This window comes from Helianthus annuus, chromosome 16 (genome assembly GCF_002127325.2).
Source record: "Helianthus annuus cultivar XRQ/B chromosome 16, HanXRQr2.0-SUNRISE, whole genome shotgun sequence".
Taxonomy (NCBI): domain Eukaryota; kingdom Viridiplantae; phylum Streptophyta; class Magnoliopsida; order Asterales; family Asteraceae; genus Helianthus; species Helianthus annuus.
In genome coordinates, this window is record NC_035448.2 from 204,970,230 (window position 1) to 204,982,141 (window position 11,912).

Sequence of the window (11,912 nt, forward strand, 5' to 3'; positions counted from 1 at the left end):
AAAAAGATAATATGTTACAATTGCACTGAAAATTTAACATGCAAGTTAACATGGAGCGTTGCTGAGAGTAAATTGGTGGTTAAATACGAAAAATATAGGAAATTAGGGATGAGAGTTTGCCAAGATTTGTCTGAAAACGCCATGATCAAGTTACAAAGCAGATCAGAGGATTTTTTTTTGGGAGGGAGGGGGGAGAGAGATTGAACCTCGATTTCCTCTGCAAATGAAATAAAGACGGGTGAAGGAAGAAGGAATTGTTTATTTAATTATAAATATGGGAGGGGCTCATGCGAGAATCACCCTTATTGTGAGAACCAATGTAAACACAACCTAAAATAGCTAAAAAAAACCTAAAAAAACCTACCCCCAAAGCTAAACGCTAAAAACTAAAACCTAAAAAAAACCTAACCCCCCCCCCCCACCCAAAAAAAAAAAAAAAACCTAACCCCCCCCCCCCCCCCCCAAAGCTAAAATGCTAAAAACTAAACCCCAAAAAAACCTAAAAAAATCTAAAAAAATAAAAAAAAATCTAAAATATTTTTTTTTAATATTTTTTATGCTCAAATCGCTACTTTTAGTGGCCAAAAAAAAAATTTTAATTTTTTTTTGCTTCGAAAAGTAGCGATTTTTATATAAAAAATATTAAAAAAAAATTTTTGTGTGATTTTTAGCTATTTTTAGGCATTTTTGGTGTGTTCACATTGGTTCTCGTGGTTCTCGCAATAAGAGGTGGTTCTCGCATGATCTTCTCCCTTATAAACATATCTATAAAAAAACATTAAAATTTAAATGATTTTCATATGACCGTGTGAGCATCCTAAGTGGGATGTATATTTGCATAGGACGTTCGGTAAGGTGTTCGTGAACGTGTTCGTGAACAGAGGTCTCGTTCGTTCGATTGTGTTCGTGAACGTTCGGTAAGCTGTTCGTGAACGTGTTCGTGAACATGTTCATGAACATTCGTTAATTTGCATTCGTTTATGTTTGTATGTTTGTGTTTTAATTGAAGATCTTTGTACTTTTTTATATTTTATTTGTACTTTTTTATATTATTAAACTTTTATTTATTTTATTACCCTAATAATTAAACTAGGAAACCTACTTTCACCGTGTTTATGCATCATTTCTCATTATTTACATCGGCGAATACGATCGACCTCTGTTCCACAATAAGGGATTCAAGTTCGAGTGCTACTCTCTGGGCCATCTATCTTTATCCTTCGTCGCGTTCGTCAAATTTATTTGTGTTTGTTTGTGTTCGTGAACCGTTCGCGAACACGCTCATTTCCTTAATGAACGAACACGAACATAAAATCTCGTTCGGTAAGTGTTCATGAACCGTTCGTGAACACATTTATTTCCTTAACGAACGAACATGAACAAGACCTTGTTCGTGTTCGTTCGATTCATTTACAACCCTACTCCTCCCTATTTCATATAAATGTTGTTCTCATGTTTGTGGCCACATACTTTCCTCCCTCTCTCTTTCTTGTATTTGCAAAGTTTGTTAACGCGGTTTGAGTTTGTCAACACCTCAAAAATCCCATTACAAATGCTCTTATTTTATAAACACAAATGTTAATTTTTACTTCCGAGACAACTAAAGTGTTTATTTTGAAGTTCCGTACAGTGTTTTCAGACCCGGACCCGACCGGCCGGTCGGACCGGGAACCGGAGATTGAGACGGTCCGGGTCATGGTATTGGGCCGGAAATGCATTGAACCGGAGTTGAACCGGTGACCCGGCGGTTGGATCGGGAAACCGGGCGGTCGTACTGGTTTTTGGAAGGGTTGAACCGATTTTTTATATATTTTTTTTTTTCAAATTTAACCCTATTAATTTTTATAATATTTACGATGCCTCTGGTTCTTACGTTCGGTCTGACCAGTCGGACCATTGAATCGCTAAGAAGACTGATTCGACGTCCGGTCCGATTCTGAAAACATTGGTTTCATATACGTTAAGCTTTCGAAAGGTATTACTTATTACAAGAAAGTGTAAATCCATTGTTTTCCAACGTGACACTTGAGAAATGCGGCATTAACCGTAATACAACAAAGGTTATGATTCATGGTGATAAGCATGTTATGCGATCTTAAACATTACTTTCAGAAATATTAACTAGCTAACCTTAACATGGGTGATCTTTATTATATTCTCTCAAAAAGATGAGACCGAATCCATACTGAAACCATAAACAAAGTTATTCTATATAATTATATTTTATAGAGTTAATTACTTTTTTCGTCTATTTGGTTTGTCAAAAATCACTATTTAGGTCCGTCAGTTTAAAAATTGTGATTTCAGTCCCTATGGTTTCACTTACGTAACCATTTCAATCCACCTAATAACCATTTCAGTCCCTGTACTTAACAGAATAATGGATTGAAAGACTTAGAAAAGTGAAACCACAGGGATTGATACCGCAATTTTTAAACTAATGGACTGAAATAGTGATATTTGACAAATCAAAGGAACGAAAATAGTAATTAAATCTATTTTTAACTTTTAAGAAACCAAGTCCTTTTCATTATAAAAAGCCATCCAAACACCTCTATATAATCTACTTTCTTCCAGAACCTCCTCTTTATAACGTATCCAACACACTACATTCCAACATGAACTAGCCACCAAAATAAGTTGGCGGCACACAGTCTATTTACCTCCTATAAATATCACTTTAACCTGGACCCATACACCCACCCGAAAACCTAAGATTTGGTATCAATCAAAATCAACTTCAAAAAATCAACCGAAAATGGCCAAGGCTCGTATGATCGGGATCGGGATGGACTACTCGGCTACAAGCAAAACCGCGTTAAAATGGGCGATTGATAACCTTTTCCAAACCGGGGACACCCTCGTCCTCCTCCTCGTCTTGTCTCCCAAGTCCGATCCTGTCAATAAAAAACTCTTCGCGGACACTGGATCACGTAAGTCTTTCAAGCCTTGTGACTAGTGGCGGAGCTTGACCAAAAGTTTCAGGGGCGAAAAGTCATGAGACCAATTTATATATTGTATAAATATTTAGGCAAAATAATTAGAGGACGATCCTATATAATTTTAAAATTTTCAGAAAAAAATTAAAAATTTTACACTTCTAACCGAAATAACGAGAGACGGGTGCACCCTAGATTCCAACTAAGCTCTGCCCCTGCTTGTGACTTATTTAAACATTTATGGAACTCATTCAAAAAAAAAAAAAAAAAAAATTCAACATCTATTATGAAAGTATTTTTTTTATCTAGTGACACGTCAACTTGTTTCGGGTAGGGGTGTTTTTTTCGTCTTCATTACATTCTTCTGTATGATGAATTTTTACTCTAACCTTTTGATGATAATCCATTGATATCCAGCTTTGATCCCTTTGGTGGAGTTGAAAGAGACCGGAGTGTGCCGGAAATACGGGATCACACCTGATTCCGAGCTTTTCGACATGCTTGACACAGTTTCCGGGGATAAACAGGTAAAACCGATTTTTTGTTTATATTAATGTTACAACAATGGAAGATGATGTTTTTTGAATTAAGAATATAAACTGAAATTTGTTGATTTCACTGAAGGTTAAGGTGGTGGCTAAGGTTTATTGGGGAGATGCTAGAGAGAAGCTGTGTGAAGCTGTGAATTATCTGAAGCTTGATGCTCTTGTTGTTGGAAGCAGAGGTTTGGGTGCTATAAAAAGGTATGTATAAATTGTGTAATTAAGGTTAAACACTTAAACGTGTCTGCGGAGGCGTCTCTGAAAATTCACGTACATGTTCGAACTTGAAAAAATGTGTCTTTCCGTAATGTTTATTATTATTTAAAAAAAAATCAAATTAGTATTGGACACAATAAACCTAATGCCAAGTAAGCTAAGTTGTAAACCATAAAAAATAATTTGTAAATGGGCATATATTGGAATTGGTAGGTGTTTACTATTTATAAAAATAAATACCATATACATATTGGTTTTTTTTTAAATGGTGTGCCCCTCGAAATCACGGGTCTTGTGCGGAGGTCCTCCCACACACCACCAAAGCCGCCAGTGCGTGTCCGGTAGGTGCCTGAACGTAAACTATATTTTCTTATTCGTGTAAAATATATAAATCTAACACGAACACATTTAAATCGTGTGCAACTCATTTAAACCCATTCATCATCTAAGGGTGTCATACAGATAGCAATCAGGTTATTGAGTTGGGGGATGTAAAAAATCAGGTCAAGCGAGTCAAAAATAGATCAACGGTTGACCTATTTAATTAAACGGGTTAAACGTGTCAACCGAAAAACAACCTATTTAATTATTGGCCACCTGATGATGAGTTGTTTATAAAAAGGGTTAGATATCACAACTCAAATTTGATTTTTTTTTATTTGTGTCGTGTTTGAGTCATGTCAAAAAATTGTCATCGTTTATGCGTACTCTTTCGGACAATACTCGGTAAGCATAAAAGAATAACTGTGGGAATCGAAAGTTTTTCTAAATTTTTATCGAGACATATTTTATATAGTTATCCTTATAATATATTGGGAATATGCCACAAAATAGTAATGAAGTTTTATAAGTGTTCTAATTAAGTCACTAATAAAATTTATTGTTCTAATTAGATCATTCTACTTTATTTTGGTGTTCTAATGCTAGATATTTTACCTGAATAGCAGGTCATAGTCCTACATGGCATTTATTTAACCTTTTTTTAAAACATGATGACATGGAATCAAATAAAAGAAATAGAGTAAACTGCCATTTTGGTCCCTGTGGTTTGGTCACTTTTGCCACTTTAGTCAAAAACTCAAACTTTTTGCATTTGGGTCTCTGTGGTTTCAGTTTTATTGCCATTTTGGTCCAAAAATGAAATCAGATCATATTTGTCTTATAAAATCCTGCAATTTTGTCATTTTCCTCAGGGGTAAATCAGGTCATATTTGTCTTATAGATTATGGTATTAATTTATAAAAGAGAAATGATCATTTTGCCCTTGCGGAAAATGACAAAATAGCAGGATTTTATAAGGCAAATATGACCTGATTTCATTTTTGGACAAAAATGGCAATAAAACTGAAAGCACAGGGACCCAGATGCAAAAAGTTTGAGTTTTGGATTAAAGTGGCTAAAGTGACCAAACCACAGGGACCAAAATGGCAGTTTACTCAAAGAAATATAATAAATCAAAACCCAAAACGATCAAATATTACAAATCGTAAAGCAAACAATTAGGTACTATGCCCACCATATCCTTATTTCTAAAGTGATGTTCAATTAAAACGTTTAGTTAAAAGTCGCGATAGTCGTAGTCGGAAGGTGGTAGTTGTAGGTGGTGGTAGATGGTTGTGGATGGTGGTGGCCGGTAGAAAGAGTGGTTGAAAAGATGGGGATCAGAAAAGAATTACTTATATACATGTAAGTAAACAAGTTATAGGTTTGTTTAGGTAAAACTATAAAATTACCAAAATACCTTTCTAGTTAATGGATTTTTTGAATGGAGTTAGAGGCGGGGAGCAAAATGATGATAAGTTAGAAAAATCAGGAAGAAAAATGACTATTTTTAAACTATTAGGGCAAAACCGTTAAAATGCCCAAATCATAGGGAACAAAATAAAAGTTAACTCTAAACTTTAATTTCTTGAACATTCAGAGTACCAAAAATAAAATAAAAAAATGATATTATTCTTGAACATTCGGAGTACCAAAAATTAAAAAAAAAAATGATATTACAGGGTGTTGCTTGGGAGTGTAAGCAGCTACGTGGTGCAGAACGCAACCTGTCCAGTCACTGTTGTGCCAATTTCGTCATCGGATGCATCGAAACAACGTTAATTTGTTCACTTTTCACATTCAAACAAATAAAATGGCCGATGGCGGCTACAGGATCTGATGTTTCTGGTGATGTAGAGATGAATAAAGAGGTGTTTACCATTTAGGGGGGGGGGGTATATTTTATAAATTGTTTGTTTTTTATATTAATTTATTGAGCAATTTAGCGGTTGCTAGTCTATATGTTTGAATAAGTTAGTTATGTATTTGTTATAAAATCGTATGTGAGAAGGCTGAAATAAGTTCTAGCATAAGATGAAGTTTGTTTAAGCTCACTCAAATAGACTCATGAGCCTAAGATGTTTGTTTAATAAATTGGATTAGAGTTGTTATATACGAAGTTTTCGACGGCTTTAAACTAATACCTGTGAACTTTGCGGGTTTGACAAAATAATATGTTTTCGAGGTATTGACAAAGAACGTTATACGTTTATGATGATCATAATGAAATTTTCTGAAAGAAATTATTATGGAACTTTCATGTTCATAAAATAAATAAAACAACCAATGTACTATTGATATAAATAAAACGAAAAGATAAATAAATGATGAAATTACGTTTAAATTGTTATCCTATTTCAAAGACTAAACTAAAAATATAGAAGCTAAACTAATGAGTGGATTTTTGCATGAAATGTCATAGTTCCAAACTTTCATTCTTGGCTGCCAAAAGAGCCATTTTCCACTTCATGTGTACGTTCTAGAGCTTCTTATCTCAAATTACAAACTTCTTTTCAGATTCATAAAGAAATTGGCTACGAAGAAAGCTATTTTCCAATTCACATGTACCTTCAAGAGCTTCTTGTCTTAGATTCTACAATACATCAACCTATGCCCACCACATCCCACCAATAAAAGAAACATACATCATCCAAACACTATTTCTTTTCGTCCATTTTATCTTAATTGGCTATATAATTATAAATATTCAACATCACAACTTCAACATTCTTAAAAGCTCACCTATCTTTGGAAGAATTGTTTTGTGGATCCAACTTGATATGTTTGAGTGGGGACATGATGCAGCTGAAGAATAGCAAGTGGTGTACTCAATGGAACCATATGAATAAGATTGTCGAACAAAAGGTAGACAAACCTGATCATCATCAAAAGATTAAACAAAGCATAATAAAAATGATAATATATTAATGAATTATATTCTTTACTAGATATATATCAATTCTAAAGTAGAATCTAATGGCAATTTAACAAACCAATCATGTTATCATAGTATTGTATTGTTCAAGTCTTAAATATATTTTTTTCAACTGAGTGATCCGTTTAATCATTTCTTCATACGTTCAAGTCTTAAATATAGTTTTTCAACTGCTTGATCATTTTAATCATTTCTTCATACGTCTCTTTACAATACAAAAAACCAGTTAATAATCAATGGACAAAATAAAAATCTTAAACAACTTATCATTATATTATGGACCAATTAGAAGAATGGAGTGGTTTTTTTTAGTATGAAGTATTATTTTAGATATATAGTACATGTAAACAAAAATACATACATACATGTAAGAAATAATACGCAATGTTTTAAAAACCGGTTTTTAAATCAAACCGGATTAGGCGAAATAATGGTTCAACCGGTTGAACCAGGTTGTACCGAGCGGTTCAACCAGGTTGACTAGCTAACTCTATAATTTAATAAATTACAACATCAACTCAAAAGTTAATCCAAAAATGCATGATTACATATTAAAGATGATTCAAAAGTAAATCCGTAATAAAAAATAATCCAAAAGATAATAAAAAATCTTCCAACAAACTCTTTTAAACGAAAGTGTATGATATGTTTAAGGCATTTGAGTATTGAATACATATAGTTTACGATCTCATAAAAGATGAAATTCACTATTATCTCATCCTCATCAACTAGAGGATAACTATTTTCGTTTCATACAATATTAAATAAGAACTTTTAGTTACGAATAATCATAATATATAAAAATTACGTAAGATAAGTAACATATATAATAAAAATAAGTAACAACCCAAACTAAAATAACCCTGGGCCGGTACCGGTATTACTTTTTAAACCGGTATACCGGATTTTACCACCGGTACAAACCTTATGCCGTTTCACTTATTTACCGGGGTGTTTCGTACCGGATTTACATTTGAAAACGGTAATACCGGTATAACCGGCCGGTATTTACCGGTTTTTAAAACATTGATAATACGTATACATTTGAAGTATAAAAAAGGTTGTAGAGAGCACATTACTTTGGTAGAAAGGCACCCACTTCGTTTCGTCTCTTCCTTTCATCTTCACACCGGCGAAGAGCTGGAAAACAAATACAAAGCAGAATAAAAAAGACATCAAAACATGGCAAGAACAAAAAAGAAAAGGGCTAAATCGAAGACATGAAAGAGGATTGGAAGTCCCAACTGCATTCTTTATGCTTGTATCTATGAATAATCCAACCAAACAAAGATGAAATGATCTCCACAACCGAATTAGATGGTCGATTCACCTGCTTGAAAATTATGGTGTTTCGCTCCTTCCAAATACTCCATACGGACGTGTAGATAATCCACAACAATATCTTTCTCTTCAAATCCGTCTTCTGAAATAGAGGCTCTTCCATCAACTGCTCTATGTTATATCTACGTGTAAGATCCTATTTCGACCAAATGGACACCTTTGTGACACCCCAGGAAAACCATGCAACTTAACTAGCTTCCTCAGTAACCGCGTGCTAAATTTCGGGACGAAATTTCTTTCAACTTGGGGATAATGTGACAACCCGTATTCCAGAACCTTTCTTTGTGTTTTGACGCAACTTGCATGAACGTTACTTGATTGATTGATGTGCTTGATTTCAATGTATGATACGACGTTGTTATATTATGTGCTACGTGATTTTATGCGAATGCTATAAGTATAGTTGCATAACACTTGTCCTAACCGCACAAGCCCTTTTGGGCCGTACACCTCTCTCTCTCGGCTCACTATACTTGGACTCGAGACCATGAGGGCAGCCCAATGCTGGGTTCGGCCCACTTCCCTTATTCACCTACACTTAATAGTATTGGGGTTTAATTCCTCATATGTTACCAAAACACCAACACACACAAACCCTAAGCCCTCTCTCCTCCTCTCCTTGGAAACCCGACGGCAGCCCCATTCGAAGTCCCTTCCATCGATCCAACCTACTTATTCGAGCATCACGGTTCGTGTTCTATTGTTGCTAGTTTTTATGAATCATGGTGTTGTGGTTGCTATGATCTTATGTGATAACTAGGGTTCCATGCTAGTAGTTTTATGATTGAGATTATGCTTGTAAAATTTGGAACATGTGCCTGATTTGATTATGATGTTAATATGTGATATGATTTGTTGTTCACGCAAATCGGTCTAAGGGTGTAAACCAAATCGATTGATATAAGGTTTTGATGATTAATGATTTCAGGATTTAATGGTTGATATGTTTTGCATGTTGTTGATGTGATCTAGGATCGAATACATGCAACTGGAATTATAATTTGTGACAACCCTCACCAAACCAGGTATCCGTACGACTTAATTAATATTTAATTACTGCTTAATTACTGTGCTTGCTTGAAATTATGGATAAACTGCTACCTGAATACTGATACATGTACATACTTGCATCATACTTTATTTGCTGTCACTCCATTATTTACATACAGAACTTTAGTGACAACCTTGATGCACAAAAGCACAATAGCACAATGAACGGATAACCTATTTAACATGCTGATATAGTCAGCACTAGGCAGACACTGCCTCTAAGGCCTGTATGATCCAGAGATAGTTTACTACACTAGTAGAGAGTGTAGGTGATGTGCGTGAAGTGTGTTATATTTTTGATATATATTTAAGCCCTTTTTACACTTTTAGCCAAGTTTTAAATTTATAAAACACGATATTCACTAACACTAAACACACATATGGGCAAGTGCACCCATCGTGGACGTAGTATAGTGTTGGTAAGATACCGAGGTCGTCCAAGGACACAAGAGCTTTTAGTACCGGTTTATCCTCAACGTCTAATCAAATTAAAAAGTTAGAAAAATGTTTTAAACTAAGAAAAATAAAAACTAACTAAATGCTGAAAATAAAAATAAAATAAAAACAGATAGACAAGATGAATCACTTGGATCCGACACGTGTATTAGTATAACCTTTGATTATTTTCGCACTTTTGCACTTGTTTAAGAGATTATCTTAGTTATTGTAGTAGGCCCCTCTTTTGAAGGCGACGTTACCCTCAACCCAGTAGTTTGAGTCAGCAAGGATACAATCCTAAAGGGTCGGATTATTGAAAGATAATGAATTAAGTTATTAATGCATATTGTGGTAGGCCCCGCTTTTGGCGGTGACGTTACCCTCGGCTAAGTAGTCTGAGTCAGCAGGGATACAGTCCTAAATAGCCGGGTTATAGTATTAATAGTAGTTAACTTATGAGGGGGTCAAAGAGTTTGGATCCCCGCCATCCAATACCTATGGGCATTGAAGGAGATCCTACTAAATTTGACCCAGGTCCCAAGCAGGACCTCTAAACACTGAACAAGGGCAAGACCCTTACCAAACCGTTCCCTTAACCCCCGACCAGGTAGCCAACATACCTCCATATAGACCGTGGAGATATGAATGGTGAAAATCTTTTATTTTATATAGACAGTAAAATAATGCCAAGACACCACGGACAAACGATAAGGAAAGATCACCTTCAACATAAGTAACTAGTTATTAAAGTCATTAATACAAAACCAAATAAAAAGTGCAAAAGATTAAAAATAAAAAGTATTATACTAAACACTTGTCTTCACCAAGTGATGTAAGAGACTTAGGCAAACATGGCCTTGATTGTCAAGAACTCTTACGATCAATCTTGGATCCCGAGACGACTCACACACTCTATGATGGACAATGGATGATGGTGGTGGATGATGGTGTTATGGTGGTGGTGGGTGGTGGATGAGGTGTGAGAGAGGTGGTGTGCCAAGGGATGAGAGAGAATGAAGCCAAGCTCCTCTATTTATAGGCTGAACAGAAGGCTGGACACGGCCCCGTGCCCGTCTGACACTCTCTCTCTTCATTAATTGTAATTGCGAATTACAATTAATGCGCCTGTTGTACTTTCACCACGCCCCCGTGCCCGCTGGACACGGCCCCGTGGTGGGCGATGGAAGCTTCTACTGGTTTGTCTTTTCTGCTGCTTCCTGGGCACGCCCCCGTGTTCGCTGGACACGGGGCGTGTTCAGACTCTGTTTCTTCTCCTTTGCTTTGGGAAGTGCCGTTGAGGGTCCGGGCAGTCTACTTTTGTTCCTTTTCTTGTATTTATGCTAGAATTAGTTGTCTTTTTTGCTTCTTTTGTGATTTTGAGCTCATTTAATCCTGAAAATGCAAAAGGAAGACAAAAACACTCTTTTTCCAACATTAGTACTTAAAAAGGGTTAGTTTTATGCCTTAATTGATGTGATTTATATGTTGCATTTTACACACATCAAATACCCCCACACTTGAACTTTTGCTTGTCCTCAAGCAAAACTCTTTAAATGTGGCTTACACTCCCAAATGGAATAGGTAGAAGAGAATGTTTTAGCTTGTCCTAGAGTGTCGGGAATCCAAGGTCTTTATAAGTTTTATTTTTATTTATTTACAATCCTATTCGTTATGATTTATTTTGAACGTTTCATAAGATAAATTACTTATTTGGGCATAGCATGCCTTATTAAAATTCCATTTATATACAAGTTCACATACCTCACGGGAGATCACTCAACACTCGGCCGAAGGTGTATATTTTTAGTGAATCACTCGAGAGCGGCATGGAACTTACGCCTTCCATAGGGCTTGCCAAGCAATCAATCCTCCTCCTTTTTAACTTTTTACCTTTGTAAATATCAAGAGGACTTTTTGGGGTGAAGGGTTAGGGTTTGGTTAAAGGTGGGTGGTTGGTTAGTGGTTAGTAAAAAGGGCGAAAATCGTAACAAGCGTCGGTTTTCGTGAAATACCTTGTTTTTAGTGACTTTTTATTTTGAAGTATTTCTCCAAACAAGCTTTTTTATAGCTTTTGTTTGTTTTTGACTTCATCATCAATTTATATATTTTTTTTTGATCGTCACATAAAAA

General features: G+C 35.4%; 1 protein-coding gene across 1 annotated transcript; it reads left to right on the forward strand.

Moving 5' to 3' along the window:
• The first annotated feature begins 2,630 nt into the window (after window positions 1–2,630).
• Window positions 2,631–6,131, forward strand: LOC110918284 (universal stress protein PHOS32). The gene is made up of 4 exons (XM_022162626.2): window positions 2,631–2,933; window positions 3,357–3,466; window positions 3,564–3,682; window positions 5,701–6,131. Exons 1-4 carry the CDS (start codon window positions 2,759–2,761, stop codon window positions 5,798–5,800), a joined length of 504 nt encoding a protein of 167 aa, XP_022018318.1. The 5' UTR covers window positions 2,631–2,758; the 3' UTR covers window positions 5,801–6,131.
• The last annotated feature ends 5,781 nt before the right edge of the window (window positions 6,132–11,912 follow it).